This window comes from Tetrao urogallus, assembly GCF_951394365.1.
Source record: "Tetrao urogallus genome assembly, chromosome: 6".
Classification (NCBI taxonomy): domain Eukaryota; kingdom Metazoa; phylum Chordata; class Aves; order Galliformes; family Phasianidae; genus Tetrao; species Tetrao urogallus.
Genome location: NC_136819.1, coordinates 29,079,790 through 29,105,971, shown reverse-complemented (window position 1 = coordinate 29,105,971; position 26,182 = coordinate 29,079,790). Strand labels below are relative to the sequence as shown.

At 38.5% G+C, this 26,182-nt stretch overlaps 1 protein-coding gene across 1 annotated transcript in view; it reads left to right on the top strand.

The window, feature by feature from the left end:
• ZFYVE26 (zinc finger FYVE-type containing 26) overlaps positions 1–23,593 on the top strand; it is a gene marked incomplete at both ends in the record, with an annotated part of 44,977 nt that extends 21,384 nt beyond the window's left edge. Inside the window, 22 exons of the mRNA XM_079537884.1 lie at positions 279–1,018; positions 1,663–1,859; positions 2,804–2,908; positions 3,516–3,638; positions 4,357–4,533; positions 5,670–5,916; positions 6,822–6,920; positions 8,296–8,450; positions 9,069–9,238; positions 10,469–10,497; positions 11,814–11,935; positions 12,025–12,245; positions 12,860–13,007; positions 14,081–14,290; positions 15,131–15,349; positions 17,217–17,414; positions 17,575–17,777; positions 18,750–18,891; positions 19,451–19,510; positions 20,969–21,151; positions 22,306–22,350; positions 23,384–23,593. Coding sequence (XP_079394010.1) covers positions 279–1,018; positions 1,663–1,859; positions 2,804–2,908; positions 3,516–3,638; positions 4,357–4,533; positions 5,670–5,916; positions 6,822–6,920; positions 8,296–8,450; positions 9,069–9,238; positions 10,469–10,497; positions 11,814–11,935; positions 12,025–12,245; positions 12,860–13,007; positions 14,081–14,290; positions 15,131–15,349; positions 17,217–17,414; positions 17,575–17,777; positions 18,750–18,891; positions 19,451–19,510; positions 20,969–21,151; positions 22,306–22,350; positions 23,384–23,593 — 4,003 coding nt within the window. The remainder of the gene's footprint in view (positions 1–278; positions 1,019–1,662; positions 1,860–2,803; positions 2,909–3,515; positions 3,639–4,356; positions 4,534–5,669; positions 5,917–6,821; positions 6,921–8,295; positions 8,451–9,068; positions 9,239–10,468; positions 10,498–11,813; positions 11,936–12,024; positions 12,246–12,859; positions 13,008–14,080; positions 14,291–15,130; positions 15,350–17,216; positions 17,415–17,574; positions 17,778–18,749; positions 18,892–19,450; positions 19,511–20,968; positions 21,152–22,305; positions 22,351–23,383) is intronic.
• Between the last annotated feature and the right edge of the window lie 2,589 nt (positions 23,594–26,182).

Genomic DNA, 26,182 nt, shown 5'->3' with positions numbered 1-26,182 from the left:
GAAGCATTAATAGCAAAATGTTTTAGTATTGTCACACTTAGGTGAAAGTCAGTGCTTGAGTATTAAGTTTGATTTCTTTCAAGGAATGGCTGCATAAGCTCTGAGTTATCAATGTTGTGTTGTATAAATTTTGTTGTACTGCGTAGATAAAAGATATGTACTCTTGCCATAGGAAAAGAATCTAGGACTGGGTGATTTGAAAGATTTATGAAAATCTGTAACTGTAAAGTACTGCTTGTGTACGTTGGGTAAGCTGGTTCTGTTTTCTATCCTTGCAGGCTTGCTTCGCTCTTGGCTAGAGAAGAGTTGAGCTTGAATGTGCAGCAAGTTATTGTTAACTGTTGCTGTGAAAGGCTGTCCTTGTGCGATTCAAGGCAAAAGAGCCAAGCAAAATGCCTTCTGATAAACATCAACAACCTAGCACACCAGTGTACCAAATGCTGTCTGCCAGATGTTGAAATACCTTTCTCCAATCGCGCAGTGACCTCTGAGGATGTCTACACTCAGGCCTCATCCTCTGTGGCTGACTTGAGCCAGAACACGCTCACTGCCTCCTGTCTGGATTTCCTTAAGTCTCAGTCGAAGCTAACAGCCACAGTGGCATGTCTAAGTGCATCTAATATACAGAAAATTCCCAAATCAAGTTTATCCTGGATGGAATTCTGGGACAAACGGGAATTGCCATTAGGTTTGGAACAGATTTCCAGGGAGTGTGAGACATTGCTGAAGGAGTTCCCAATACTGGAAAGATTTCTGCTTGCTATGTTTGAGCCACTTCAGAATCAACAGGAAGAAGGTGGCAGTTTGGCTGGTGTCTTTTCTGGCAGGGCATACATTCCTTTGGTTCTCCTAGGATTGCATTCCTCCACAGCTGTTAAGGTATTAATGGAAGTCTTTGAACAAGCACTTGCTGCAAAGGATTGGACAAGAGCTTTGAAGGTCTTGGATCTGTACAGTCAGGATGTGGAGGAGGTGGTTGATGTGAAGGATGCTGTGCTGAGCTGTGCAGCTGCTGAAGGTAAGGATGAAGTTCAGTGTTCCTCTGCCTTCCTCCTCCTTTTTCATTTATAGAGAATGCATCCCGAAACAAGGGAAGGAAATAGAGGTAGTGGTTCTTGAGCAAATCTAAAGACAAAAGCAGATCCCTCCCTGTCTTTCGTGCTAAATTTGCTTTCTCTGATGTAGTTTGTTTTGCAAATTTGCAAATCTTGATAGTAAACTTGCCCCAAATCAATGTAGTACGAGAGAACTGGAAAGCATCTCATGTTACCTGTATGTGAAGACCTGAATATGTCAGGAAATTCTGATCATAGTACTACTCTTACTGCTATAAGAGCTGATCCGTTGTAATTGTCACACTTGGATGATGAATCTTGTGGAAGGAGAGGCCTTTTAAGAGTCTAAGGGTAGTAAATGTTCTATGTTGTCTTTGGGTACTTTATGAGAATCTGGCACTTGGCATCGGTCTTTTACTGGTTATCCCACTATTCACTGTTTCTCTTGGTGGTGCCATCCAGTGCAGATAAGGGTGTTTTTGTCCTGTTTCTTTTATCTTTGCCAAATTACACAAACTGAGCTTTAAACTGAAGTTTGTGTTTTTTGTTTTTTTGTTGTTTTTTTTTGTTTGTTTGTTTGTTTTTGTTTGTTTTTTTTTTTTTGCAGGTAAGGAAGGTTGGCAGTACTTATTCCCTGTAAAAAATGCAACACTGAGAAGTGTGCTGGCTCTGCGCTGTTTGGACAAATGGCCACTCGATGCCTGTTTGGAAATTCTAGCTTATTGTAGTTCTGATTTGGACATAACTGATGAACTGAAAGCAAATCTGCAGAGCAGGAAGAAAGAACTTCAGGTTTATCAAAAGGTACAAAGCCATTCTTAAAGTAATCAGTTTCTTTAAGAAACGCAGCAGGGAAAAAATACGCTTGCCCTTTGGTGAAAAAAGTTTTAGCCCTTGGATCTATTTCAGTTGTGATGTGTTCTTGTTTTTTTTTTTTTTTTTTTTTTTTTTTTTTTTTTTTTTTTAAGTCTTTCATTTGAAACAGCTCATGTGTTTTCAGTACTATAATATCCAGCTAAAACTCTCTGCCATCTTTCGTAACTTCTCCACTCTGCTATGATAATTCACGTCAGCGAATAGTATTTTGTATTGTTTTTGTGATGCCATTAATTCATTTTAATTTTTAAAAAGTTTTTGTTTCTCCATTCGGTGCCACTGTGAGGACCTTTAGAAGCTTTCCATGGAAAGTCATGGTTTTTATTTGCTTGAGAGATGTAGATATGTATGGTGTACAGAACTACTGGTCCAATAAACATGCTTATATTGCAGGTAGCTTTTCTAACTATGGGATAGTTTAGATAACCAAGTGAAGTCAGACTAGCTGGTCTGGAGTTCAGCACAGGTTGAAAAAGCAGATGGAGTGTAGAGGTGTCATAAATTCCTGCTGAGCTCTGTGTGGTGGTGATTCTGCTGGCAATTAGTTTGGCTTTCACGCTCTTAGCACCAGCAATGTCTGTGGTATATGTGTACTTTTCCATCCATAGTTATTGCCCTGTAGTCTTTTGGAAACTTTCCCTTACAAACCTGCTTTGCAGGAACAATGATAGATAAACACAAAGAAAATTACAGTCTTCTTCCAGTTGGAAGTGCATTCACATAAAGGGCTGGAGATAAATGTGTTGACTTTTTGACTTTTTATTGGTACAAAGTAATTCCTGCTATGAGGCACTCAACTGTTTTCATAAATTTGATGATTGTTGTAGATAAAACTTTAAAATGTGTGCTGCAATAATATCAAACTTTTTCAGATTTTGAATTTGCAAAATGAACCACTGTGGAGTGACTGGCAGGATCTGAAAAAAGCCTGCACTGACGATCCCCAGGCCATCATGAATATCATTCTGAAAGCAAAGGTTAGGCATTGTCACATGAATTTTGTTAAGCTGGAACCCATTAGACTTTGGATAAAATGCCAGTTCAACACATTTGAAACAGCAATCAGCAAATAGTACCTCTAGAAGGATTAGAAGGATTCTTTTACTCAATTCTTTACTACAGAAACAAATCTGTGCTTAATGTCAAGCCTTATGCACAGTTAATAAATCCTTTAACTCTTATTCTGAGCCATCTTTTCTGTTAAAATTTTGAAGATTTTAACAGTAAGACTTTTGGTGTAATACTATCTTGATTATTATGTAAGTGCTAATACAGTAGATCTGGTTAGCTTGAAAAGTGTCTTCCTAGGAAGTCAGTTTGCTTTCTGTAAGATGGGAAAGTATTCTCAATGCAGATTGTGACTCTTGCAAATTGAGTCATCGTTTTCCCTTGTCATTTTAATTATTTGTGTTTACGTGAGAGAGGGGAGTCTGAGCTAAAGAATTTCTTGAAGCTGATCAGATCTTTGGAGGAACTGCTGTATTGGGCAGAAGAGGAGAAGAGGGTTGGACTGACTTTTTTTTTTTTTTTTTTTTCCTTCCCAATTTGCTTAGTTGCTTTTGTCTGTTTTGTTTTATTCTTTAGGATTATGAGTTATGTGAAGAATGGGGGCACTTGTATCCTGTCCCAAGAGAAGACTTGATCAATCTTCACCGTGAGCACCTTCTCTATTTACTGGAGATGGGAGACATGGAAAAAGCATCACAGGTAACAGCAGGACTCTCTCAACCTTACATTTCAAGGTCAAGTAAGTTGAGAATATGGTATCCAAACTGTTGACTTTATTTCTTCCTTTAGGGAAAGTTATTTTCTTAGGTATTCTTTCAAAGTCCTAGCTTTTACCTGGTAAGCTTTAAATGAAAATCTAGCTTTACGATCCCATTGTTGGACCTAGAGTTTCTATGTCTTCACAGCTATTTTAGTTAAATGGGAATATAGGGCCCCTTTTACTTGAAAAATCATAATGAAGTATTTTGTGCTGCTTAAACAGAAGAACCAGAAATTAAACTACAATGCAAATTGTTCAGTTGAGCTTCAATGCCCAATCAGCAAAGTGTGAATTCTTCTGGTTTTAATAATTATGAAGCTGTTGATAATAACAGATTAAAAATAATATGCACTCACTTTACATGTAGTCTGAAAGAGTTTTAGAAGCAAGGAAGAGTTTTTTCAGTACTATATTGCGTATCTTGTTTCTTAGTTTTTTTGTTTTGATTTTAAAACGGTTTTGTTTGTTAAATGGAGCAAATAGGCAGTGAGTAGTCTGTAAGTGGATGATCTCAATCACCACTGTGTGTGTAAGATACTTGTGGAGATTAATTTGCTTGCTGGACCATTGTATGGTCCAATCTGTTATTCACTGACTGGTATAAAAAATCTTCTCCGGGAACATAGTAAGGATTTATTGTATTTTGTATGTTCCTAGCTGTTACAAAGAATAGAAGATCCTGGTATTTGCCTTGCCATCAGTGAACAGTCCCTTGACCAGCATCCTAGCTTGGCAGCATCTCACTTTTTAGCTGATTACCTCACAACCCACTTCTACAGGAATCTGACAACAGCACGTCGTAATGAAATTCGGGCACTTTACATGGGATCAAAAGTAAGTAAAACTTCTGTGTTGTAGGATTAACAGCAATATAGCTATTGAAGTATCTGCCTGTAGATTTTACCAGGGAATTCTCACCCTATGAGGCTCAAAATTCCAAGTCTTAGAATCCCAAGAAAGGTTAGAGATGACCTAAAACCTTTCTCTTATAGTTCTTGCGTTCTAAGGTGGTTGCAGCTTCCAATTTAAACAGAGCATTCTTCTGTCTGAGCTGTGAGGAGGTAGGTACCATGCAGACTAAAAGAAGGAAAAAAAAACAGCCAGGTATTTATCAGGACAGTCGCTAAGTTTGTCTTAGCAGAAAAGAAGCATCCTCAACTTAGTCTCTGATGTATCAGAAATGCCATGCTTCCTTCCTATGTGTAAACTAATACATAGGTTACATTAGAAATGTGATCACCTGTATGGTGATCTTTAATACTTTCACAGCATGTTTCTTCCAGATGTGCTTCCAAAGGCAGTTAGTATCACTCCATTACTCCAGTTTCTGTAGGACTGTTGCCTTGTAAATGTTCTGTGCTCATTCTGAAAATGCAAATGTAAACCAGTAGATTATCATAATAAAATATAGCATATCTGAAGAAAATGCGGATGTTTCTGCAATATACTCTTTTTTTTCAGGACTACACACGGCAGCTTGCTCCAGTACTTTGCACAACAGTATCAACATTTGTTTCTTTATTTTTGAAAACATGATTTAATTTGTAAAGAGTTTATATGAACTTCCCATCTTCACAGGGAACTGCTCATATTTTCATCATCTCATTTTTTTCTCAAAGGATGGAAAGATAAGGATAATGCTTTAGGGTTTTTTTTTAATAGTTATGTTTTAATAGGATAATGTACTTTACCCCACTACAACATGTCATTAAATGCTTTCCTGTTTTCAGCTTCCTCTGAAATGAGACAGTGTTTGACAGAATCTGAAAACAGAAGCAATGTAAGCTGCTCACTAATTCTGTCACAGAACTACAAATAGGCCCAACAAGTCCTATCTTCATTTTTTTTTTTTGCCTCTGTGTGTTATTTTATTCCTCATATAAGCTGCTCGGTTAGTTTCTTGTCTTAGGCTCACATTAAATCAAATTCGGAGGTTGAAAAACTTCAACTTTTTTTTATCTACTTCCCAGGTACTGCTGACTCTGCCTGAACTCTCTCGTGTTAACTACTTCCACCTCTCATCCAAGCCACTGCTTATGGTGGAACAGCTGCTCATGAATATGAAAGTGGACTGGGTATCTGTGGCTGTCCAGACACTGCACCAGCTCTTAGGTAGACAGGAAGTTGGCTTTGCTGTAGAAGATATTGACAATTTGCTCTCAAAATATGCAGAGAAAGCCCTTGACTTCCCCTTCTCATTGAAAGAAAAGAGATCAGGTGACTATTCTTGAGAATGCTATTTTCTTTTTGGGCAAGAAGGGCAAGTTTTCACCAGGAATTGCTTTTTCGTTTCTGCTGTAACACTTTTGGATACTTCCCTTTAGTCTCCTCTTAGTCCAGAATATGTTCCGAAACTCCTTGTATTTCTTGTAGGACCCAAGGGCTTTAAAACTTTCTTAGTTCCTTCTGTTGCTCCTTTCCTTCCTTCTTTTGTTTAATGCTCTTGGCATAGCTCTCTTCTGATGTGTTAACCAGTTCTCATCCATGTTGTCTTCAGTTCTGCATTTTGCTGTGCGTTTGAGGGTTTTGTGACTGGAACACCAGAGGGTGCTGCAGATTGAATCTAGTGGTTTCACTACATTAAAAATGCATGATGAGCATACTTGTTTCTATTTGTTTACCTGTTTCTACGTATATGGTACCATCTTGCTTTATGCTAGTTTCAAAATGTTGATGTCATTTCATGATTTAAGGATAAGGCTTCTGCTATTATAAACGCATCAGACTTTGCACGTCCCTTCATGCAAAATGGCATTTGAAGTTGCTCGTGTGTTCCTTCTGCCATGTGAAACACTTAATATTGTTGACACAATTTGTATCTTGTGTCAACTGATGGTTTTCACAAGTGATACTTCTTCTCTGCTGAATGATTTCTGAGCCTGTCAGTAATCCATTGCTTTAAGGATCCCTTTCTCTGTGTTTTATATAGTATTGCTGAGGGATAATTTTCTTGCAAGATAATAGTTTGTAATTATACAGCTAATCCAGTTTGTACTAGCATTGTTATATATTGCTCTGAGTGAATTCTTGTAATGTCTGTAAAAAAAAAAAAAAAAAAAAAAAAAAAAAAGGCAGGTTTATCACCAATATTGTTCTGTTTTTTCAATTTTTTCCTGACCTAGATTCTGTGATACGTATCCAAGAAAGTCTCTGTCAAGTACTGGAGTGTGAAGCAATGTCTAAATCAGGATCATCAGAACTATCTCTTGCCAGCCTTATGGGTAAACTCTTAATGCCACTTTTTTGTGTGCTCTCTGGAGCACAGAGAAAGACAGAATTTTTCTTTGAGTCCATTGCTGTGGTAGTGCTTCCTGTTCTTTGCTTAGTATATTTTCTTTTCCATGTTAACTTTGGTTTTACAATTGAAATCTCATTCTTGTGTCTGTTTCCTTCTTTTGGTCCTTGAATTTAGTTTAGTAAATCCTGCTTGCAACCATAGGAAAAACAGTATATCTTATTGTCTGAGGGGGCTCTACTTCCAATACAATGAAAACAATGTAGTTTAAGCCAAAAGAACTGAAGAACATTTATTCCTTTAAAAACAAGCACAAGTTCTTCTATAGTTTCCATTCTGCATGTAATGCAACAGATGTGCACTCATAGGACGCGTGTTGTAAAAGATGCAAGGCCAGTGCTCTCAGGAAATGACTAGCAAGGGTTATCCTCAGACTGGTGATTCTCAGCAAGTAGTGGGCCTGAACTAGGGCTTATCAGTGGTATCCTGACCTCCGGGTCAGAGTTTATTGTCCTGTATCCTGAACTGGAAATTCTATTGTTTGCTCTGCAAACATAAGACAATAGCAATGTCTTGGATTTAGCTGTGCAGCCCTTCACTTTCTCTCCTAATAATATCACCACATTGTTGCAAAACCTGATTGCGTCGTTCCCTGATGTTCCTTGGCAATTCAGGTTCCATCTGCATCAATTAGCTTCACTGGAATGGAGTTTTTCTCTTTTTTTCTATTTATTATCCTGCTATGTGGAATGTGGCTTGTAGGGCTGCAAAGAGTTGTTGAAACTTTTAGTTAGCCTGAAGTGTAACTGGATTATATCATATAGTAGTAGACAGACTTTTAGTTTATAAATTGGATTAAATGAATTTTTCTTTGGCTCCAAGGATAATAAAGGCCAAAGATTAAAATTGTGGCAGCTTTGAATTGATTTACCAGCAGTAGATTGTAAAGCAGACCAGATCAAGGAGGCATATAGTATTGCTTGCTATGCCATACTTCTCTTCTGATAATAAAGAGAAGTTTAAATCTTCAGGAATGTCAACTTGAAGATTGTATTTTATGGTGTACCCACTTAGTGTACATACACCTGTGTGTTTTTTTCATTTCTCCTCCAAGTCTGTGTTTGTGATATAAGAATAGATGTTGATAAGTATGGTGAAGGCCTATTAGTAACTAAGCAATCTTGGTCATTAGTATCGAAGTCTTATAGTTTTAGCTCAAAAACAATAATATTCCTTACACTATGTTAATCTGCCATGCCTTGTTGAAGGATAGCAGTAGTCTTGTTGCAAGTCTCAGTAAGCCTATAGTGTTTTCTGGTATTCAGAATACCATTAAATGTCTTGCCCTGGCTTCTTTTAAGGTGTCACCGTGTCTGCAAGTCCCAGAGAAAGAAGCCTGCAGCAGAATTTTTCGGAGGAATTTGTGCCACCTGAGAAGCCACCTCCAAAGCAACAGTGGATACCTGATGACACTGAAACAATATGTATGGTTTGCAAAACTGAGCGCTTTACTATGGTAAGGAGCAAAAATTAAGTTCTCAGAATGGTGACCACTGAATGTGAATTGTTGCTCATAGTGTGCTTCTAAAATTTGTTTTTGCACAGTGTACTTAAGCAACTACATTGGTGCTCGAGGGAGAAGATTAATTTGAGTTTTGAAAATGTACTGGCAGTCTGTTACATTGGCTAGAAAAAAACAGAATTTATTCAAAATGTTGCTTTTGAATTTGGAAGTGGCTAAGGTTATGTCAGAAAAACAGTTTACTGTTTCTGACTTTTTCAAGAGGTAATTTAAGTATCTTGGTGATCAAAGCTGGGACAACATCAGCTGTAAAAAGTCCAAAGCTGCAGCAAGTATATTTAAACCCCAGTTGTTCTGTGTGTTTTTGCTGTTTGTTTTTTTCCCCCTCCCTTCTTCCCTTGCTGTAGCCTCCCTGGTAGGGAATTCTGTCAGTGAGAATAGATCACTTTATAGTTCTGAAAAGTCTTATGACGTGCTGTTTCCTCTTGTCAAGTGAAGTAAGTTTACTCATGAGTGGAAGCAGACAGATGTAGGAGGATGCAGTGGAGGCATGTACAGCGGAGGACTTGAGTAAATCCTTTCATTTGCCTACCCATGACCTTGTGTGCTCAGTTTAACAGACGTCATCACTGCAGGCGCTGTGGCAGGCTGGTGTGCAGTTCTTGCTCTACCAAGAAAATGACAGTAGAAGCTTGTAGAGAAAATCCAGCTCGTGTCTGTGATCAGTGCTATAGTTACTACAACAGAGAACATCTGCCTGGCTTGGTACAAGACGCAAGCATGTAAGTCTTTCCATTCTAGCTCTTCTCAATGGAATGAGGAAAAACTCGAATCCTGGTTCTATCTGGATATTATGATAACATCAGGTTTTGTGGCAGACAGCTGTTGTGTGTTGAAGGGACTACTGTACCTCAGTTTACTTCTCATACTGGAACATTAAAGAGCCAGTCAACGAAGTTCTTTATTTCTTTCTTTAAGCATCAGTTCATCATTAGACATAAAAGTTGAATGCTTTTTTGGAAAATGTATTCAACAAAAGCTGCTACGGTAAGTCACTAAGTTGTTTACAGTTTATTCAGCTCTGGATTATTACTGCATGGTGACTGGTTCTGCTGCACATATCATTGTTTTAATGCTACTCCGTAGTCTCTTGATTATGACTTCTTAAACCCAGGGAGATTCAGAATCAAGTTCACAGTTAGGTAAATTTTGAAACTGTGCCCTTAACAAAAGGGCTGCCAGCTGTGATGACAGATTTTTATGATATAGTTGCTTTCAGCTGACAAGTACATTGAGATTTGTAGGCCAACTGATGAAAAATGTGTTTTACTATTCATGACCTCATCAAGCCTGCTACTAGAAGTCTGGCAGTATCAGCAATCTTGCTAGAAAAAGCAGATCTGAGAAAATGAGCAGTCACCTATAGGTAGATTAGCTAGAGTTGGAATGGTTGTTTATGCTACGAGATCAGGTCAGCAGTCAGCAGAGCCTAGCTGTGAGCTTGGTTACATCTTAAGTGCTTAAGTGTTTGTTTTTTTTGAAATCATCTTATTTGTATTAAAAAAAAAAAAAAAAAAAAAAAACCTAAAAAAAAAAAACAGCAACAAAAAAAACCCACACACATCTAAGTCTTAAGGACAGAGACCTGCATCCCAGAGAATTCATTTGAGCTCTGATGTATTCCAATACTGGGCAGTTTTTGTTCCCAATGTTGTCTTTGCTATGATAGGTGCAACAGAAGGTTATATTCCTACAGAAGGATATAAGAACTAATTACTTAGTGTAGTAGTGTAGTTGAAACACGTTATTTAGAGGCAGAATCATACATTTCCAGACAGTAGAGGGTAGGGACAAGGAATAGGTTGAGAAGGGTAGGGAGAGAAATATTAGATTTTTACAATACGTTGTTCTGAAAAGGCTAGCCATGTTGATCCTTTTCAGTTTTTTTTTTTTTACCATATGTTTTCTTGTGTGTGCTAGACTAGGCCTGATGTTCCTTCTTTCTGTTGCAGCACAAAGGAAGACCAGGATGAAGTGGAAGGTAAGTAGTGGAGTAGTATTAAAATTCAATTTTTTCTGTGCCTGATTGCCAGTGGAGTTAGAGGAGGCAAGCTGACACATCTAGCTGTAGCTAAAGGTTGATCAAAACTTCAGTTGCAAAAATTTCAATGGTGTTTTGTATGAGCAGGCTGAAATTAAGTATTCCAAACTTCCATTAATGGGAATTTGTGACTTAGGAAAAATGTCTGAACCAATATAGAACAAGCTGTTTGGGGATTAAATGAAATAATTGGAGAAGGCCCCTTGCGTACTAGATACAGTCATGGGGAGATTGCATTAAGAGTAGGAATTGTTAGCTGAGTACTGAGCTATGGCACCCTCCAAACAATTGCCAGGAGAAGGGTCAGTTGGTGATGAACCATGTCTCACTTCAGAGATGGTCAGTGTCTTGGAATATAAAGTCAGTGAGGTGTCCCTACTGAGGATCCAACCTATTCAGATCTTGTGTAGAGAAGTTCATGGAAGGTGAGTTCTCAGAGAGAAGCTGCACTTTGAGTAGAATGCAAGTCACTTGAGATATCTGTCATTAGAGGCATGAGGGGATGTAGGACAGTACCACTTGGAGCACCCAGTAGATGTTGCTAATTTCTTTTTCACCTGGAATGGCCGATAGATGATGGTGTTTCTTGCGTTCTAAGATCAATTTTTTACTTTCCCAGGCTTTTTTGCTATTTTTCCAGCTACAGCAGTCATTATCTGCTGCAGATTCCTACTTTGTCAAGCTGTTTTCCACCATGTCAGGCTGTTTGGTGGTTTTTTTTTTTTTTTTTTTTTTTTTTTTTAACTTTCCAGATAAGTTTGTTGTTGCTTTTTCTTTTGCTTTTATTGAAGATATCTTGGGATGTCTCTGGTTCCTGGCTATCCAGGTGCACTTAAAAGATACCAGCTGCACTTCTCAAGGATGTTCTGGGTTCCCAGGCTTGCAGACATTTTCTTCTGTATTTCAGTAGGTGTCATCTTCTGTCAGTAATTTTCCCGTTATGGCAAGGTTGCCTTTACGGCTGCTCTCATCACATATCACTGGCAGTAGTTTTTGGTGAAAGGATGCTGATGATAGTGAAAGTGGGCCTAGGTACAGTTTGGTAGCTTTCTGAGGAATGGAAATGTTTCTGTAATGTGTGTGGTGGACAGATGATACTGACAGGAACTGATAAAACTGAGGGATCACTGTTGACCCTGAAAAGGACCCTGGAAAGGCTGTGGGAGTACTCTGCATCATGAGTCTTCAGCCTTTTTTGTTGTTGTTGTTGTTGCTTATATAGTGATACTATCTACTTTTTTTCTTCCTGGCTGCAGAAACTCCTAATAATGAATATTCCACAGTGGTGCGAATACCTAAGGCAGCTGCCCTTGAATGGCTTCTCTCCCTGAACGAAGAGGAGAACGAAATTGTACGCGGTGAATTTTACTATGAACAGGTGAGGCCTGGAGAAGGAGAGTCCAGTATAAGCAGTTTGCTGGAGAACTGCCTTAACAATTGTTTGTCTTTCTTTCCTCCAACTGTCAGGCTCCCAGCTCTTCCTTGTGTATTGCCATTCTTAGCCTGCACAGCAACAGCATAGTGTGTGGCCACCAGCTGATTGAGCACTGCTGCAAATTGTCCCAAGGGCTTACTAATCCTGAGGTAGATGCTGGACTCCTTATGGACATCATGAAACAGTTACTCTTCAGTGCCAAAATGATGTTTGTAAAAGCTGGAAGGAGTCAGGACCTAGCTCTCTGTGACAGGTGATTTATCAGATGTTCACTAGGATGTATTGTCTTCAATGGGGAGTAGAGAGTGGGAGAGTTCCTTCAGTTGTGCCGTGGGCGTTTTAAACAGGAAGAGAAGTTCATAATGTAAGAATAAGAGCTCAAGTGACAGAACTTCAAGTATTTTAAATATGTAATAATTACTAAGAAAATGCTCAGAGTAGGAGAAATAATTTGCAATGATTGGGGTAAAAATTTTACTTCTGTATTTTCTGCTTTCAGTTTGTATTTCAATTTACGATTCTAAAGCTGTGCTTGCTGAGAACTAGCATATTAATCTTTCCTCAGTTTTTGTCCTGGAGGGCTTAAAGTGGCAGGTGCAGTGTATGAATTTCACACACACCACTTTGATTTTTATAATGTTCGTTGAGGTCTGCAATTACCCTCTTCCAGTGCACCACTGCATGTTAGGAAGTAAAAAAAAAAAATAACCTGAATGAGAAAATACGATGGATAGAAAAACCTCATATACTGGTGATTTAGAATTACTGTTCAAAGAACTGTCTTTGACACAAAGTTTTCCTTTAAAATTCTTTGTGTGTATGTCAATAGTGAAAGCATATGCATTTGTTTAACTTGTTTTCCCCTAGTTACATCAGCAAAGTGGATGTGCTGAATATTTTGGTTGCTGCTGCCTACCGCCCAGTACCATCTTTAGATCAGATTCTTCTCCCAGCAGCAGTTACGAGATTAAGAAATCGGCTCTTGGAAGCAGAGTACTATCAGCTAGCTATAGAGGTAATGACAGTAGGAAGATATGAATGTTAATCATCTTTCTCTGGTGATTTTTTTTTTTTTTTTTTTTTTTTTTTTTTTTTTTCTCTCAGATGGATGGGATATGTGTGAAACAGACAACATTTAAACTGTTACAGACTGGGAATAAGGTTTTTAAATAACAAAGAATCTTTTCTGAGTGCTGGAAAAAAGGTTTTTTTGAGAAGGAACATGTCTTCTGCTGTGGAGCAGGCTCCTAAAGGGAAAGATAGGGGCTTTGTTTCCTGGTACAATTAAAATTGGAATGGGCTAACTACATGGAGGAGTCTTACATCCAGTAGAAGGGCTGAGGCATCCTTTGTGGCAGGATTTTATCTGAAGTTTGTGTGTTTGATCTCATTTGTCTGTAATAACACAACAGATATTAGTAAGGCACCTTTTACAAGAGTTTACTTAGAAATTGGCAATAATAGCAAATCTATTGGAGCTCATTGGGTGTGGTTTATCTTCCCCTGCTCCCAGTATTTTCTAAGTCTCTTTATGGCATTGCAATTTCTTAGGAAGAGAATTATAATTTTTAACAGATGATTTAAAAAACCAAACAGAAATAAATAACATATTTGAATAAAGAGGTTTTATGTTTAAAGGCAGACGATTGACTAAAAAACGTCAGGAATAAATTTGATCAGCAGACTTAGAAGTAAAAATTTCCTAGTAGTTCATGAGGCATCTGCTATTGTTTTGCTTTTAAACCACAAACTCACAGTTCTTTATGCAGTTTTTCTATGTAAAGAAAAACAATTGCTTCTTATGACATTTTCCCATCAGAAACAGATTGTCTTCTAAGTTTTAAAACTGCTGAAGTTTTCCAGACATGTGATTACTTAACCTTGTATGATTGAAAACATTGATTTGGACATTACAGATAGTAGATGACATTTCATGCAATAACCTAGAAATAATCAGCATGTGATGTTTATGTTTGTTCTAATGGGAAGTACACTTTAGGAAGGACATCTGTATCACAGTCACAGACTGCAATAAGCCAGCTTTCCTATTTTCTGTATTGCAGTATTAATGAATTGTTTTGAATTTAGGTTTCTACAAAATCTGGGTTGGATCCAAGTGGAGCATGGCATGCCTGGGGCATGGCTTGTCTTAAAGCTGGAAACTTAAGTTCAGCAAGAGAGAAGTTTAACCGATGTCTAAAGCCACCAGTGGATCTAAACCAGCTGAACCACGGTTCGAGGCTAGTCCAGGATGTGATACAGTACCTGGAGTCCACAGTGAAGCCGGTACTCATTGCGGTGAGGATCTTCTGTCTGCTCTTAGAGCGTATAGCAAAAATAGTTTGCTTTAATACACGTTTTGCAGCAATGCGTGATACAATATCGGGTACTGGTTTCTTCCCCTCTTTTGTCATGATTACCTGCTGTAAGCTAAGTATCGTTGAGAAATTCACGAGCTGCTACCTCACAGTGAATTGATGACTGAGCAGCAGATGATAGGATTTTTTTTTTTTTAGTAACTGGGGACATACTTGGTACATGTGAAAGAAGCTGTAGTGGTTGAAATATTATTACTAGAGTCTGCGAAAAGTAAACTCCATCCCACCGATATTTTGTTCTGCTGCAGTAATGGTATTTCTCTGCTAAAGCACTAATGTAGCAGGAGTTCAAAGCCGAAGGTACAGATGTGAACTCGCTTGTTTCTTCATTGACAGGGAGCACTATTATATGATTTGGGATGAGCTCTGGAAGTTCTAACTAGGTGCATTAAAAAGCCTTTTAGTATTAAGTAACTACAGAATCATAATGATGAAAGACCTTGAAAGTAGTATTTTCAAAAAATAAAAAAGCCTATTTGAACTAGGTTATTGAAGCAGCTGCTGTGGAGTGCTGTGTTATGTTTAATAAATAAGCTTCCTGTGCATCCCTGGAAAGAGAGTTGTGCTAGCTGCCACAACTTTCAGCATGTCTGTTGGTAGCACGACTCCAATCTAGTGTTTATAAAAAACATTACTGGAGATTAACCCCTCCAAAATGATGACTGTTTTAAGGACAACAACAGAAAAACTTGGTCTGGTTGGCAGTTGAAAAGAAAATTTTCTTATTAGTTGTCACCTATCACTGATTCTGTTCTAACAGCAGGACGATGATTACTTTGCCACATTGAGGGAACTTGAAGCAACATTGAGAACGAGAAGTCTATCCCTGGAGATGATGTCTGAAGGGAAGGTTCAGTGTAACAGCTACTATCAAGAGTGCTTGTTCTATTTACATAGTTATGGCACTAATCTGGCAATAATAAGCTTTTACATGAGGCATGACTGTATGAGAGAAGCACTGCTTCACTTGTTAAATAAGGTGAGTAATCCAGTGTTCCATCACTTAAAATGAAATTCAGAAAGTAGTTGAGAGGTCTTCAAGGCCAGTTGAAAATGACATGGAGTATCACAGCATTCTGGGTGCTTTTATGCACAGGCGTTTTTCAGTATCCTGAATGTTATCACTCAGGCTATTTAGTGACTATCTATAATTCAGCGATATAAGAAAATAACACAGATCTTTAGGCCTTGTGTTTAATCTCTCTTCCTCATTGTGTTGAAACAGTGACTTCGATAGAGAAGAAAAGTGCTGTGGTTTTCCTTTGTAGAGTCACTATTATCAACAGTGCTTTTTTTTTTTTTTCCTGCAAAGCTGAAAATTTGTACCCATTGTTAATACAGTTTAGAATAAGGAAGACTTTGAATTCCAACACGCTGATAACTTGAGACACTTTATCACAGTTGCTCTGTCTGTTGGTACTGCTTGTTTCATCAAATGCCTATGTTTGCACTTCTGGGTGTACTGGAAATATGAGTAAAGGACAGAAATCTAGAAAAGCCAAAAAATGGTTTCTGATTCTGACTGCAGAAAACTGTATATAATAGGAGGGCTTAAGAACAACTGGATAATACAGTTTGGTTGGTATTTAATGACGTTTAAGTTAGGAAACTACTCCAATGAAGTTCTAGCTTCATTTAGGCTGCTTCTTAGGATGAGTGTTGATATGAGTTCATTACATTTCCCCACTTTGAAAACTCCTAAGTGCGTGGGTGGCTGGAGAAGGAGGAATGATTAGTTTGTATTTGTATGTTTCTGTGATTGTTTCATTTAATATTTTTTTATTAATTCTTGTTGAGGATGTACAACTGTAAATACTGAATTCCATTATCTTCAATTTGCTTATGAGCTTTGTAATAAGTTGTTGTATAGGCTTTGCTTTTTCATTATGTCATCAATCATTCTGAGCTTCTATTCCAGTTTGCATGTTAAAATTGTTTTCCAAATGTGTCTTTTATATCACTTTAAAGAAAAGTTGCATGTTTTGCTGGTGACACAGTTTTGTGAGTTAAGGAGCAGACATTGAAACTGCTCTTGACTGACAGTGGGAGCTTTGGGCATGGATGCCAGTAGTGATCATGTGAACTAGAGAGCAAGAGTTATTACCTTAAGACCATAAGGTACTGAGTTTCTGGCAAAACATTTTGCATTTGAGTGTTTTTGAATCTTGTTATAAGAAAAAAAAAAAAAAAAAAAAAAGTATAAATCCAAATCATGCCTTTAAAATGTTTATGTGGGAGCCAAGAAATAACTCATGCTTCTTTCCATTGTAACGTTAACATACAGGTCTGGATGATGATCAGGGCCATGAAGCACAAGGCGTATAGGAGGAGAGTGGTGGAGATAGTTTTCTTATTTGTTTGTGGTGGTGGTGGTTGTTGTTGTTGTTTTAAGTTTGATGAAGAGCAAGTGAGAAAATATCGTGAGTGCTGATTTCAACCATTTCATGGGTGATGGTGGAAATGGAGTCAGGCTTGTCTCGCATGCATGGTTACAAGAAGCAATGAATACAATTTGGAGCAAGGGAAACTCCAGTTGGATATATGGAAAATGGGAATTTTTAATTTTTTTTTTAAAATTTTTATTTTGCGATGAGGATATTTAGACATGGGAGCTGGGGCCCAAGAGGCTGCTGAATTGCCCCACTTGGTGATGCTCAGAATCTGACTGGACGGGTTGAGAAACCACTCTTTTAAGCAGGGGTTTGAGCCACGTGACCTCCAGAGATCCCTTCCAGCCTGAGTTATCTGCTGATTCTGTGATCTGTCAATTGATACTTCTTTTGTATAAGGAAGATCTATGTGTGACAGCTGCTTTGCTTCAAGCCAGCTTTCTGATGTTTATGTAGGAATCTCCATCTGAAGTATTCATTGAAGGGATCTTCATTCCAAGCTACCAAAGTGGAAAGCTGCATATGTTGGAGAACTTGCTGGAAACCATTGATCCAGGGCTGGAGAGCTGGGGGGTGTATTTGATTGCAGCCTGCAAATACTTGCAGAAAAAGAACTACTACCACATTCTGTATGAGTTACAACAATTTATGAAGGTAAGTTGAGTGTTTGCACATCTCTTTCAGAGAGATGCTGAATGTTTTCAATCTGCTGTTTATTTACTGTGTCTGCTTTGTTTGAGCACTTCAGTAGAGACAAGGATTAAAGAACGTGGTTTCCTCTGATCCATCTTAGCAAACAGTATATGTCTTCTAGGATCATGTTCGTGCTGCCATGACCTGCATTAGATTTTTTACTCATGGAGCAAAATCCTACACCGAACTGGGAGGCAAACAGACATGGCTCATAAAGATCAAGGACCATCTCAAAGTCTACCTGCAGGAGGTCTCAAGAAGTTCAGGAAGAAAAAAAATGGTATACACTTTCCGGAAGAAAATGTCTGCTACAGATGTGTCAAGGTATCTATAAGCAGCAAGCAACATTTTGGTTAAGGGGAAATTCAGACTTTTTGTCTTAATTATTGTGTTTGGGGTGACTTCAGCTAATGCATCCCAGTTGAGCTTGACCCAAATTTGGCTAGCTAGTTGCAATTATAAGATTCCCATTACTTTTATATTACTAATAATCCTGTTGTTTAAAAGAGCAAAACATAATGCACAGGCAGATATATTTTACTGGCTATATTTGTTTAATTCAACTAACAGGTGTCAGACTTGACTGAATTCTTATGTTATGAGTGTCAGACTTGGCTGAATCCCTATGTTCAAAAATCAGATTGTAAATTCAGCCATATATCTCTTGCAGTTGGTTTTCTTAGAATTTGCTTTCCTTTCATGTTTTTTAGGCTAGACATTAAGCTTAAAGTTGGTGAGGGAGTGGGTGTGAAGACATGAAAAAGAGGTAGTGGTTACTGACTTGGAATCCACTTTCTGGATTCCAGATTAAATGGTCTGGTGGCAATGTGACAAGGGGAAACAGTTCTAACCTAAGAGGAGAGATTCAGGCTAGATTTTAGATTGAAATTTTTTATGCAGAGGGCATTGAGATCCTGGAACAACAGGTTATCTGGACGAGCTGTCACAGCTTGATGGAGTGGATGGCAAGCCTACTCACAGCAGAGGTGTTGGAACAGGATGGGCTTTAAGGTCCAATCCATTCTGTGATTCTCTGAATCACTCTTTAGAATAATACAAACAGAGCTTCCCTGCAGCTTTCATGTCTTAAGTGCACAAATCTATGAAGAATTTATTGCTGTAGATTTGGCTACAGAAGTGAGATAGTGCAACGGTAACTAAAAAAATTACTAATTACTGTTCAGAAATAAATATGGTATTTTGAAATGTGTTGATGGAAGTAGTAAGTTTAAAAATGATAATTAACACTTTCTCTGTTACAAAATCAAGTGAGGTTTGTTTTTTCCCTTGTTCTAGACACATCAATACAGTTGATCTGCAGATGGAAGTAACTAAGTTTCTGCATCGATGTGAGACCTCAGGAAGCTCTCAAATGGCAGCTTCTTCCTTGCCAACGCTGTTTGGAAATAACAACATGAAAATGGATGTTGCTTGCAAGGTATGTGCCACTATTTCAAACACAGCATTATTTTTTACCTTTGGTGCCAATGTGATACGCAAGTTTAAACATTTGATGGTTGGAGCAGCTTCGTGAGCAGATTCCTTGTGCATGTACACAACCTACAGTTAATGAAGAACGGATGTTTTGTTTTTTTTTTTTTTTCTCCAAGTGGCAGGGAATACTTTAAACACTTAAGCACTGTTGCTCAAAATTCAAGCTCTCAGAAGTGGAGGATCCCAAATGCTGATAGAAATGTGCCTTTTGATTGTATATCGTACTTGTTTTGAGGCAAGGCAAATAATGCTGCTGCTGTTACCTTCCTTAACTTCAGCTCAGCTTCATCTGTTGCTTACCTAGCATTCCACAATGAATCAGTATACAGCAATAGACCTTACATTTCCTGCACTTCTTGTTGGGATGGTGCAGTTCTCTGTTGAAGTAATTTCATGTCTTTTGTCCTCCAGACAATATCTAAAAAAGTGAGCATTATTATTTAACTGTAGATTGCAAATAAGGGATGTGCATCCTCAGAGTTGTCTGATGCCTTTCTTTTCAGGTCATGTTGGAAGGCAAAAATGTTGAGGAGGGATTTGGGATTGCATTCAGAGTCCTTCAGGTATGGTAGAACAGGTACTACTATTAAAAAATAACTTCCTGCAAACAGCAGCTGTTTAAGCAAAAGACTTTTTTTTTTTTTTTTTTTTTTTTTGCCAGTTGCCTTCTAATCCACAGAAAGGGAAAATCTCTTAGGAGAAAAGTCAGTAGTTCAAGTCTTAAATGTGCATGTATTTGGAAGAAGTTTGGTAAAGAAAGGAAGGTTCTGCTACAGTAGGACACCTCCAAGTTAATTGGCTCCTACAAATGAATTACGTAGAGCTTTCCCTTTGTTTTGCACCTTGTTCAGTGACTTAATGCTGGCAGACCACAATTACTGTGTGAGTAGAGAGCTCTGACATGTTAGGTCTTTGCAGTTTGAATAGCCACACAAACACACCAAATATCTCTCATTGTTCTCTGAACTGTAAGAGAGCAAAGCTGAATAACTGATCACTGTCTCTGGGGACCTCACCTAGTTCATGTCTGGGTAGAAGTTGAGATGCTTGCAAATCAGTGTAGAACGTTAGCTCCCGAACTTTTCTGTGTTGCTCATTCCTTTGTTGGTAAAGGAGTCTGCTAATTGGGGTAGTGGTGGGTTGGGTAGAAAAGGTCTTTTATCAGAAGAAATAAAACTGACTTGCTGCCCTGGAAAAGGTGACAGTGCCCTTGTTGAGCAGAAGAGGTGCTAAAGGATATTGCTTCATGTTGTACAGTCTTGTTATTGTCTCCCATACGGGACAAAGGATATAGCATGGCTGCTTCTGGACAGAGGTGGCCCACTGAAGCAGTATCTGTGGCCTTGTTGCCTGTTACATTTGTGACCAGTGCATGGTGGTAGGGCCTGCTTCTTTCACAACAAGGAAGGCAGAACAAGGTAGAGCACCTGTCTGGACTGAGGAAAAAAAACAAAACAACAACAAAAAAAACCCACAGCAGCAGCTGTTGCTACTTTCCAGTAAGAGATGGAGCAGTAAGTACAACTGCTTACCATCTCTTCTATTTTCTTTCTTTTTTTTTTTTCTTTATTCTTTGTCTTCATAGCAGGATCAGTCTTCAGCTTATATTTCTTTCTTCATATGAGAGAGATGTAATCAGATGCCTTTAGTTTTCCAGGGTGGCTGCTGTCAAGGGATATAATGGGAGCCTGCTAAGTGAGGTAGAGGTGGGTTGGGTAAGAAAGATCTGTCAGAAGTAGTAAGCAAAATTGACTTTGCCACCCCAGGAAAGGAGGTGACAGTGTTCTTGTTCTTGAGCAAAGCTGAATTTTGGCCAGCTGATTATAAAGAAACTTTGAGTCAGTCCTGAGCAGTGGTGACTTGAAAATCAGAGGCTTTTTTTTTTTTTTTTTTTTTTGAGCACGCTATGATATTTTGTCCTCAACGGAGATTGTCTTATTTGTATAGGGTTGCTGAGACTATACGGGGAAAACCTGCAGACAGTATTTAACATGTTCCTCTGGTGTTCAACCTACCTCTAGGATTTCCAGCTGGAGGCTACAGAAGTGTACAGCAAAGTAGCCAAACAGCTGGTGAAGCAGCAAAAGTACAGTGAGATTCGGCAGCTACTCAAGTGTGTCAGCGAGTCTGGAGTTGCAGCCAAGAATGATGGGGATACCATTATCTTAAATTGTCTAAGTGAATTCAAGAACATACCTGCTGAGGTAATTCTGTCCTGCCTGATACTCCTTTTGAAGTACAATGGGTTGTATACAACATAGGTTACAGGGACTACTCTGTAGTGCCTATGTTGCCCTTCTAGTGATTCTGATATTCTGGCATGTATTGTTTGAAGGTGGGAGTGTGTTTTCCTTCCTTACGCTGACTTGTCTGAGAGAAAAAGATAAATTGCTTAGTGTGCTCCTATGCGGCGCTTCCCAAGTGCTTGTGATAGAGAACCTTTGTCTGACAGGACCCTGCCAAATGCTCTAAACTGGAGTGGGAGGGGTGGCCTTCAGTGAAGCTTCCCTGGCTAATACAGAGTATGTATGGAAATAGAAACATTCTGCCTTCATAGGAAGCCATTTTAGGATTCCTTTTACCTACCACAGCATGTTTTCTGTCCCAGTGAAGGAAGCATAAGTCACAGAATCTCAGGTTGAAAGAGACTTTGAGAGATCATAGAATCCAACCATCCACTAAACAGTTACCCTACAATAGGTTGCACAGGTGGGTGTTCACCTTGAACCTTGAGCCTTGAATATCTCCGAAGAAGGAGGCTCCACAACCTCTCTGAGCAACCTGTTCTTATGCTCTGTCTTACTGTAAAGTTCTTCTGCATGTTGGTATGGAACTTCCTGTGTTCAAGTTTTAGGCCATTATTCCTTGTCTTATTGCTGCACACCCCTAACTTGAATGATAGAACTTCTTAGGGGACAAGATGTTGACCTCATAGTGTTCTCTAGGGAGGCCCCAGAGACTTGGGAGGCAGAAGAAGCTGTGGTAACGGGAATAATTTATTTTATAAATAAATTATTTTTATATATATATATATATATATATATATATATATATATATATATATATATATATATATATATATATATATATATATATCCCAGTATATATATATATACATATATATTTTATTTATATATATATATATATAAATAAATATATATTATATTTTATATATATATATATATATATAAAAGGATTTTATATTTTCTACACGTGTGGTGTTGGTTGGGATAAATGTAAACATCTAGCTGTCATCTCAGCAGCTATTTCTCTAGGCAGAGCTTTGGTTCCTTAAGGAATAAAAGTTTGCAAACCATTGTCGCTTAAATGTGAACACCTTTTCCCTTTTTGGCTACAGGACCTCGATAATCTGATTCAGGATATGGACAGTGATGAAAACAAGGTAAGTAAAATCACAGTAAGAAGAATTCCTTTAGCAAGAGCTGAACAGGTCAGTCTTGAACCCCAGGATACGTGCTCTCTTCCAGCATTTTCTCTCTCATCCTCATTCAAATCACGGTTTTGAAGGCTACTTTCTAGACTGTAGAAATCAAAGAGCTGCTTAAGGCTGCGGTGTTTTCAAGTGTAGAACTGCAAGATGAAAGAACTCATCAATCTTTATCCTCATAGTTCTTTGGTAGTCCTTGGAATGAGAGCTAGGCGTTAGTAAGACTGGAGGAAAAGTATTTCCATGTTAGCTCTGAGATGGCCATTTCAGCTTATCATTCTTTCAACATTTAAACTGCTTTCATTGTGGTAAGGACTTAAATGATAAAATGTATATCAGAATTGAAGGTTTTTTTTTTTTTTCTTAGAGGAAATGAGGCCTGCACTAATTGATTTCTTCGTTAGCTTAAATACCAGCCTGCCAAGCCTCTGGAAAGTTGCATATAAATAAGGAAACTCTGAGTGCATATTTGTAGATGAAGTGGCTGTGGATCAGTTACAAACTTCTGTAGATCCCAAGTGGCATAATTAAGGATAAAATGTTAAAATTTCTGACTCTACTCTGTCCTTTTCCAACTGACAAACTTGGTGTTTCATGTAGACCGAAAAATGGGCTTTTAATTCATTTTATGAATGATTTATTATTGAAATATTCATGTATTAGCTGCTCCAGAAGAACAACAGAAGAGCAGTAGAAGGCAATGACTATTTTATAATCTTTGCCATGGGGTTATGGAAACAATGCACAAAATAAAATTACTAATGTATATTTCTTGGTGATGCTTTAAAAGAGTTTCCATAAGAGACAAATTTAATGAAATATATACATCTGTTTGCAATGCAATACATGCAATACTCTGCCTCGTGTTATGCTTATGTTGCCTTCTATGACAGGCTCTTGAGCAAGATAGTAATCCAGCGAATCCTTGCTTATTTTGTTAGCTTACCTTAACTTTCTAATGGAGTTCTGCCTGCCCTTTTCCCTCCAGATTCAAGCCTACCTGATGTGCAACAAGTTGCGTTCTGCATATCTGGTCTCGGTGCGACAAGAGAAGAGCAGAGCAGTGCAGCTTGTCCAGCATGTGCGCCAGCTGGCCGAGAGTAGTGGAGAAGATGTTGTGCACGCCATCTGTACCCAGTGGCTCACAGTGCACCAACCCAAAATGAGAAATCGGCTTGGCCAGGGCAGCAGGAAATAACATTCACCATCATGCAGAAGGGGAAGACTTCAAGACACCTTAAAGGCACGCAGTGCAGCAATCACTTGGTAAAAGGGAAGTCTTCTAACTTGTGTCAGTAGCAAATGGAAGCTGCCAGTGTGCCTCTGGTTAAAAGGAAGGGAACTAAATTACAAGTGCCAGTAATCTCACAAATAGTCACTACCTCAGGGTGTCTTTTGGCCCTCTTTAATTTGGGTAGGGGGAAGGGTGGCAATTTCAAACAGAACAAGCAGGATTTTTTTAGGTCTGTGAAAGAGAGCGCTTGCGTTTTTTAGAAAGGCACTGATCTTTTCCCCCTTTTTTTTTTTAATTTCTAATCCAGACAACCTGCATAGAGAGAACAGAAAAATCTCAACAGCTCAGTGTAGCCTAGAGTATAACACTTTCTGTGATTATAGGTTTCCTTTAGGATTTTTTTGAAGATTTCAGAGATCTTTTACAAAGACTGAAATTCAGAGATGGTTGTTTTTAAAATCTCTACACAAACTATTGCTAACTTCTTTCCCCCACTCCTACCCACTGCAATGTGTTCAACGTCTTTCTTAGTTTGTTGGACAAAGTACAAACTGATTCTTCATGGCAGGTTTCTACTTCCCAGTTGCACTGTCTGAAATACATATTGCACGTGAGTCCTTACAAAATAGATAAAATTGTAAGTGGCATATCCTGCAAAGGGCCTACAAAGGGAAAAATCCTTTAAAATAGTTTTTAAAAAATCACCTACCTCTTTCTTTGCTATAATATCCAATAAAATGTTGTGATGCAGCTTTATCACTGAGCAGATGCCAGTGAACTTTAGGTATGGCAGAAAATATGGAAAGATAGAGCTGTGGCAAAATTCAGCAGTCTGTATTCCTGTCACACAGGAATTTTAGTTTTTTTTCTTATGAGAATAACCTGTCCCTGTCAGGTACAGCAAAATGCATTAATTAGACATACTGTGTATATTATAATGTCAGGCCGGAGTGTGTTAGGACGTGTGAAAAGGCAGTATTTTATAGTGCAAGGAATAGCTCCTGTGCTAAACTTGTGTGTGTGGTAAGGTGCTTACTGTGACAAGAAACAGAGCAGAGTTCTTAGGTTTAATCAGCAAACTTTGTGTCATTTCTGTATTGAAGGATGCTGAAAGAAGCAGCTGCTGCTCTGCAATGATGACTTGGACACGTGAAATGAGCAGAAGACAGACAGCAGTAGGACCTTCTAAAAGAAACAAAACTTAGCCACAAGAGTATGTTTGCAGTTAATTTTTCCTTCAGCACAAGATGGGAAAACTAGTTCACTTTTGTTGTTAACTGTTTAGCATTTGACTGACTTTTAAGGAAACAGAACAGTTTCTGCAAGTAGTTTTAGTACATAGAATAACTGAGACTGTCAAGTATGGGTTTTGTAATGTCCCCAGACTCAGTGCAGTGACAGAAAAGACTTTGATAGCATTGGGAAGGACTTGCTCCATCCCCTCTGGGTGCTCCACTGCTACCACCATCTCTCCCAGAGGCGCAGTATTCACTAGAGCAGGGCTAGAAATGTCTCTCAGCCAAGTCGTCAGAAATGACCGCATTTAGATGTTAGAATCTCCCAGTCACAGATTTGCATGATCTCATTAGTGAGCAGTACCGATGAAAGCTGCTTCTGTTTTCCTGGCCAGACTGACCTAGCTTGCCATCAGCTTAGAGCTGTTAGGCTAATCCTAAAACGTGACACTATCCATCTATTTGATGACTTCTAGCTCTCTAATTATGGGGGGAGGTTCTACTGTTCATGGGTATCCAGTTATGCTTTGCTGTAACACTGTTCTGCTCCAGTTCCTTGCAGCTATATAGAGCACAGAGAGCGGAGTTCGTCATGCAGACCAGTCAGTTCTGTACCTGCCTTTCCTCTCGACTTCTTTGCACTGTACTTTATGCACTTTATAGTGTTTGTTGTAATTTGATGTTCTTAACCTGGAATTGTAGGGAATGTTTCTCTTACCAGCAGAACTGGAATTCTGATTCTGACCAACTGCCTTTTGTCATGAATAGTGCAATTATCAATGGTTTGAATTTTTGAGCTTCAGAAATGGATTGAGTACTGCCAATTTAAAAACTCTATAGAAATGACCATGGGCTGTTTACAATGGGGGGGGTGTGAAAAGGAGAATAAAGTGTTATGACTGAAAGTTTCAATATATCTTGTTTGCTTTTCATCTCAGCATAGCAGAGTCTTTTATTCTAGATCTGTATTTTTTTTATGTGGCTATGTTCACCAGATGAACATGGGGAAGAGTTGCTGTCATACCAAAACATGCCTTTGCTATAACATTCTCCATATTTAAGAGCAACTGTGCTATCATCACCTCTTCAGAGGTCACCTCGGTAGCTAGCTCGGCTTACATGTGTACTCTGGCAGACTAGTAATTCTCTTCAGGCAGCTTTGCAAGTTAATGCAACTCTCCCTTACAATACTCCCTTTAAGGCAGCCAAATGAGCTTAAGCACTCATTTTACAGATCAACCTATAAGGTATAAATGACTTAGCCAAGGTCAGAGAGTGAGGAGACGTCCCTCTATGGTAATATGTGGTTAGGTCTTAT